A 6,755-nucleotide genomic window follows, 5' to 3' on the forward strand; every position below is an offset into this window, starting at 1 on the left:
AGAGCCATAATGATAATGCATGCTGAGGTATTTCTGACTGTGAGCATGTTGACAGGAAGTGTTCCCCAATAATCAATTGGAGGTGAAGGGTGAGAGTTTGCTAGTGCCTGGAGTGTCTGAGTGTCTGGGGAGGCAAGGGGGAAGAAACAGTTCAAACTCAGCCAGGACTCCTTAATTTCCTTAGAATAAAACTGGAAGCAGTTTAAGGGAGAGGAAGACAACAGCTGGGAGTAGATAGACAGCCAAGTTCTGCTCTAAGTGGAAAGGCTTTGCCCATAATTTGTGTTGTTTTGTTGTTGCTTATGGAACAAAAAGGAATTTAAAGATTTCATTATGTTGTCCTTCTGGAGCATAAGAGACTCAAGGACTGATTTAAAATAGGAGTTAAAGTAAGGGAGAGAAGGATATAGTTTAGCTCCCCTTGGTTTGGATAAGTCGATACTCCTCTTTGATTAGTACAGTGAATCTGCTCAGTCTATTTTGACCACTATTCCAAGATACTGATTATGTTATTTCTGGAGCCAGACAAGGATCAATGCACTTTATTTTTCCACCTTCTGATGCAGGACAGGAATCAAAAGTTATGTTTGCTTTTTCATATAGGCTGTCTGAGGGTTCTTTGTTTCCTTTTAAAGTAGAGGATCCACCTAATCTATTTTTCTGCTTGCATGGGTGTTAGACTTTCTTTTAAAAAAAACAGGTCAGGAATTGTGGCTGGACTCTGGGGTCTTCCCTCAGGAGCAATGAATGTACTAGATGTGTGGAAAAGGAAACTATGCCAAGACAGAAGGGAGACCAATCCCCACTGCTACTTCAGCAAATGGGCAGAGATTAGAACTCCAAGTTTCAAGGCAATTGCATTCTCCCTCTTTGCCACTGTTCTTTACATGCTTTTTGTTGTATTGATCTCCTTTTTACTAAACCTGCACACAGCAAACACACCAAGTGGGATCTCATCAGAACTGCTTGAAATTTTTTTGAGGGATCTGTCATTTTATTACACAAATGGTGACAAATGGGCTTGCAAGACAAAAAAAAAATTAGTGCAGGAATTCCAAAGATGTTAATAAAATCAGGCCCCTTTCTGCACATTTGCCTGAATATCTTGCGAAAATTATCTAAACAGATCTATGATTTCAATTGACCATTGCTATAACTAGTATATGTGTATAATATTAACTAGTGCATTGCCACAGCTCACTATGTACCACTATGGTTCTACTTAATCCTTATTTTGGAAAGCATATTGCATATTCAAATAAAGGATTATGTTTTAAGTTTATTTAAATAATAATTTGATTAGTCACTAACAGGGCATTCTGGGAAGGGACATGCAAATATCTTTTCCATGAACTAGACATGTAGTAATAAGATAGTTGCCAGATTTGAATCTTCATGAAATGGCCTGGCTATATACGAACAGGTGAAACTCAATTTTCATCCTGCTTTTGATCTTGTACTAAAAGGACTAATTTTGTATATCCATGAGCCGGACATGAGCAGTCTTCTAAACTAAGTCTTCTGAACTGATGTCTTCTAAACCAAATCTTCTGAAAAGTCAGGAGCTACAAACTACAAACTAAGAATTAAGGATGAAAAAATCTTTAGCTCCTGCTGTTATTTTTTATCTGATCATCTTAGTAATGGAATTATCAGCAGGAGTTGTTGCAAATGGATATATCGTTGCCTTAAATTGTATTGACTGGGTCAAAAGCAGAAAACTGACTTCCTATGATAAGATAATAACCAGTCTGGCCTTCTCCAGATTTTGCCTACAAGTCTTTGTGTCATCAGACAATTTCTTATATACATTATATCCAGATTTATTTCATATGAATGAAATATCAAGACCTTATGGAGTTATTTGGATGTTTATAAATCAACTGAGTCTCTGTTTTGCAAGCTGCCTTTCTGTGTTCTACTGTGTGAAGATTGCCACTTTCAACCAGTCTCTCTTCAGCTGGTTAAAACTGAGACTCTCCAAACTGGTGCCATGGCTGCTTTTGGGCTCTGTGCTGTACTGCTTGGTTACCACAGTTGCTTTTACAGTGTTCACGTATTCCTCTTTTGTATCTTCCCACAATTCCACAGATTGTCTATCAAGAAATGTCACGATTTCAGACAACAACAAGAACCGTGAAGTGTTCACTTTTCTGATACATGGCATAGGATCTATTTCCCCCATTATTCTATTTATTACTTCATCTGCTTTGTTAATCATATCCCTTTGGAGACACATCAGGAAAATGAGCCTTAATTCAGACCTTAATCTGAGTTTCAGGAACCCCACTGTGGATGCCCATGTGCGTGCACTTAAATCTGTGGTGTCCTTTTTCATCCTCTACAATATTTATTATATGGCTTTAACATTATCAATTGGAACAGTAGCCTATGTCAGTGATGAATGGAGAATTACAGTGTGTACAATTATAGTTGCTGCCTATCCTTCTCTACACTCCATTGTCTTGATTCTGGGCAACCCCAAATTAAAACTGGCCTCAGCAAGGATTTTGCATTCTGCCAATTGCTGATTGAGTGGTTAATTCATAGTATATATTCCTATCCTTTGAATAAGAATGTTCACTTCCCTTGTAAAGCACAGTAGTGAAAAAAATGAAATTATTCTATTTCCCATGTGTTCTCCCTTTGAAATCTCTCCTGTACTGCTACAGTACACAAAGCACTGATGCTGTCCATGAAGATTATGTGCACCAATTCCAACTCAAGCTCTTCCAATGCACATCACTCCTTCCCAGCTGCAGCTTTGCTATCCTTTTGAGGAGAGACTGCTCATTGTATCAGATGTTTGATGTGGATATACCATTAAAAAAAACAGGATGAGTCCACCAAACTCACTTTCACATGATATGTTCAGCCAGGAATGAACTCTGGTCTTCACTGTTGATAGACATTTTTGCTTATAAGCTTACGAATATAAAGTATAGAAAACGAAAGCATTTGACTATAAGTCTTACTCCATCTTCCATACAAAAGACAAATGACAGGGGAAAGGCACAGGGGAGCTGGTGAAAATGCAAATGGAGGATCCTTTCAAGTTGCTGATACAAAGACACCAAAAGACAGACATTTCAAGAGCTAATTCATAAAACACAACATAGACAAATGTGAGAATGAACCTACAAAATGTGTCTATTCAGTCATGTGTCAAATCATATGGTGTATTTTAAAGTTGATATTCACCACAGACCATTAGATTGTAAATAATATGTTATCATAACCACCTCAGTGAAAATCCTTAAGCCAAGCCTGAGCCTGAGTAGCCAGAGCAAGCACTGGACAGATGCTTGGGAGGAAAGTAGAGGAGGCATCTTTACCTCCAACACTACAGTGAATGTTTCAGCCCTATAGTGAGTGTAATTGATGTGCTGGAATTAACAACAGCAGAGGATTGCTCTGACCTGTGGTACTCCAAGCAGATTTCTGATTGGCTGATAATTGCCTAAACATTTTGAAACATCTGGAAACAAAAAGTTGGCATGGTAAGATCTAATGACTAGGTTTGAAAAATAAACCAACCATTGCTAGAAAGGCACGAAGCATGACTGTGTATGGATTTGTGAGAGAAAAGAGTCAGTTACTGCTTGCTGTCCTCAAGCACCTAGAACAGTTATCTGGGTGATAACGCTTAGTTAAAATCTGGCCCAAAATGACTATAGCTTCTTTCTTTTAAAAAGTAACTGTGTCATCCTCTTACCTGCAGTAAAAGGCTGCAATGGAATAACAAGCATGAAACTGTTAGAGTGTCGGATATAGAGAAAACTACTTGAATCATTGAAATAACAGTTGTAGGGGCCACATTTTCAAAAGGATATTCTCCTTTTTTTGAGAGACTGTTTGTGCCCACAATTCAATTGAGTGCACAATCTGAGTACTTGCATCTTTTCCGACTTGAGGATACAAGTGGCAATTTTTCAGGAGCAAACTTCACTCAAAGAAGGAAACTCAGTCTCGGCTCTTTGAAATTCACTCTGTCATACTATAAACTCTCTGCTTGATCCATATATTTTTTCAAAGTAAAATATGTATACAGTTAGTTATATAAATCGTCTGTTAGTTGCATCTAATTGGTGAATTGCTTGGGAATTTAGTAAGACTCTTGAACATAAAGCATGAATAGTTAGGGTTGCTAATACGGTGATATAATATAGTTAAGGGAATGTACATTTATGGTGGGGGGAAGGATTGGCCATGATCATTGCCTGGAAAAATGATTTCTATAGAGGATTTAAATAAAAATGAATTATTGTCAATTCTGTGGTTAAGACTTTTAAGATTGTAATTGGAGGAGTTTGTAGGGTAGACAGTATTCCTGGGTCCAACTGGAAAAGGAGAAACCCTTTTTGAAAGGGATCCAGCATTGGCATCTAGCCCTGGAATGACCTAAGGCAATGAACATTAGAGATGCTTGAAAAATGGTGACACAGTTTGTGAGAACTTTTTGCAATAGTTAGTTAAAATTTAAACAAACAAAGATACCAGTCTACTAAATATGGTCTTTTCTGAGGTTCGGATCAGGGTAAATTGGAACGTGTGTGAAAGTTTGGAGAATATGTCTGTGTCAACATATGGATTCCTTTCTGTTTAATGAATAACACTATTGTAACTTTCAGTGGATTAGAAGCTTCATATGGTAGCATATGGCACACCATGAAGAGTTATAACTGGAAATGTGCAGCAAAGCAATCCAGGGGTCATTAGCACTGAATAACTCTCAACTTCTGGAAGAATAGATTTCTGACAGCTGGTTCTTTGAAAAGACTGTCTTTTCACAGAAACCTGTTTGGGGAGAACGGAATTCTCCATAGACTGAGCGCATTACTGGAGAGCTGTAGTTTCTCCAGTGGACAACCTAACTTTTTTTTTCCCTCTTTTTTGCCTCTGTCTGTGTCTCTGCTTTTGTCTGTTCTCAGTTTCTGTGTCTTCTCTCCACCATCCCCTTGCCCATGAGCACAAACCTGGTCATAATACCCAGTGAAACCCTCACATGCACATGGTGCTAATTTCTGGACAGATTCTATTAGGCTTCATTTTTGCTGTGGGGCCCCTTAAGTGAAGGGCACATTCACACATTATTCTGAATCAGGCTTTAACTCAGTCCACAAAGTTTCACCCAAGTCATAACAATACCAAACCAACACATCCCGAATTTCTAATAGCAAGCCATTGAGCAAATATAGGAATCATAGAATCATAGGAGTGGAAGGGACCTTGAGAGATCATCTAGTTCGGTCCCCGGCACTAATGGCAGGACTAAGTATTACCTAGACCATCCCCGACAGGTGAAAAATTCCACCCAATAATGAAACAATCAAGAAATATGTATATTCGGTGCGTGGGTATGCCATGGAATGAAAAAGCTGTAATTCATATAATTTATTAGGATGAGTTACTCCCTCCGGGCCTGGTCACACAGAACGCTAAGAGGTAGTCTGGCTAAAGAAGAAGAACACTGGCTTGTCTTGAGTAACATTCTTAAAGTGGCACTATAATATCAGTATGTTCCCTCTTCTGCTGTTCTTAGTCATACTTGTTCAAGTTAATTACAGGAATAATGTGCATAATGTAAAAATAAATATACAGGTACTTAATCCTAATATCCTATATCATTATTGATTCATTTCTCCCCCAACAAGACAATAACCCACTCCACAACCCCAATCTTTCTAAATGGCTTGAAAGACCAGAATACATAGTGTGCACACGGTGGATAAGGGATACTGCATTCCCAACAATGCATTGCTCTTCTTCTTGGTCATTTCCCCTGGTATCTCCAGGTCTTTGTCAGCTCTGGCTTTGCTACCCCAATTCTCTCTCTGTTCCCAAACCAGAATCTGTTGCATCACTATGAATTAGCTTGAAAGCTAATCTCCCGCTGCTATATTTACATTTCTTTTAATAATACTGATGGCTGTGATTTCATTTATTAGGTTTATAATTAGTAGGGCTGGGTGAATTATTTGCAGCAAAGAATTTGTTCAGCAAACTTCACTTTATTCTGTTCCAGAATTGTCTGCCAGCAGATTACAGTTTTTTCAATGTTTTGGTTATTCAAAATTATTGTTAAAAGTGTTTTTATTTATTCCAATTTAAATAATAAAAAGCCATGTCTACAAGGCTTTAGGAGCCTGGCCAACAAAACCCCAGCAACATTAAAATAATTAATAAAAAGGAAGTCTGCCAACCTGCTTATTCAAAAAAAACCCCATCCTTTCCACCTTTCCTTCTTGATGGCAGTATAACCTCAGCCTTCTCCAAAAATGCTATTAATTAGATGTCTTTTGCAGCATGGCCAGAATATCACCAAACTGGGGCTATTTCAGACCAAGACACAAAAAGGAGGGAAAGGCAAGTTCCAATGTCCTGGAGCCCTCACAGAAAATGCCAAGTCAACTGTAGGGAGTCCCATCTTGGGCACTTCTTCTGCCTGCAGCTCTGTCAGTTAGGTACATGGAAAGAAGCCAACCTTCAAGTAGGCCAGCCCTTGGCCATTCAGGTTGTGCGCTCCAAGCGAGATGCCCCACTCAGTAAGTGAACTGCTACATTCTGCACCTGGTTCAGTCTGCAATTGGTTTTAAGGTGTAGCCTCATATACAGCACATTGTGGCAGTCTAATCTTGAGGTAACAGAAGCATGGTGAACAACATGGATAATGTCCACATGTGAAAGACAAGGCCACATGCTCCAGCCAGCTGACTGGGTTACTGCTATAACATAATTGTCAAACAGCAGCTGGA

At 38.8% G+C, this 6,755-nt stretch overlaps 1 protein-coding gene across 1 annotated transcript; it reads left to right on the forward strand.

The window, feature by feature from the left end:
• The first annotated feature begins 1,643 nt into the window (after positions 1 to 1,643).
• Positions 1,644 to 2,531, forward strand: LOC120401180 (taste receptor type 2 member 7-like). Its single transcript, XM_039530835.1, has one exon. The coding sequence runs from the start codon at positions 1,644 to 1,646 to the stop codon at positions 2,529 to 2,531; it is 888 nt and encodes a 295-aa protein (XP_039386769.1).
• Positions 2,532 to 6,755: the final 4,224 nt, after the last annotated feature.

This window comes from Mauremys reevesii, linkage group 3 (assembly GCF_016161935.1).
Source record: "Mauremys reevesii isolate NIE-2019 linkage group 3, ASM1616193v1, whole genome shotgun sequence".
In the NCBI taxonomy this organism is placed as follows: domain Eukaryota; kingdom Metazoa; phylum Chordata; order Testudines; family Geoemydidae; genus Mauremys; species Mauremys reevesii.

Bases quoted from the DNA above. Each gene is read 5' to 3' on its own strand.
- LOC120401180 (XM_039530835.1), top strand. From the start codon at position 1,644: ATGGAATTATCAGCAGGAGTTGTTGCAAATGGATATATCGTTGCCTTA.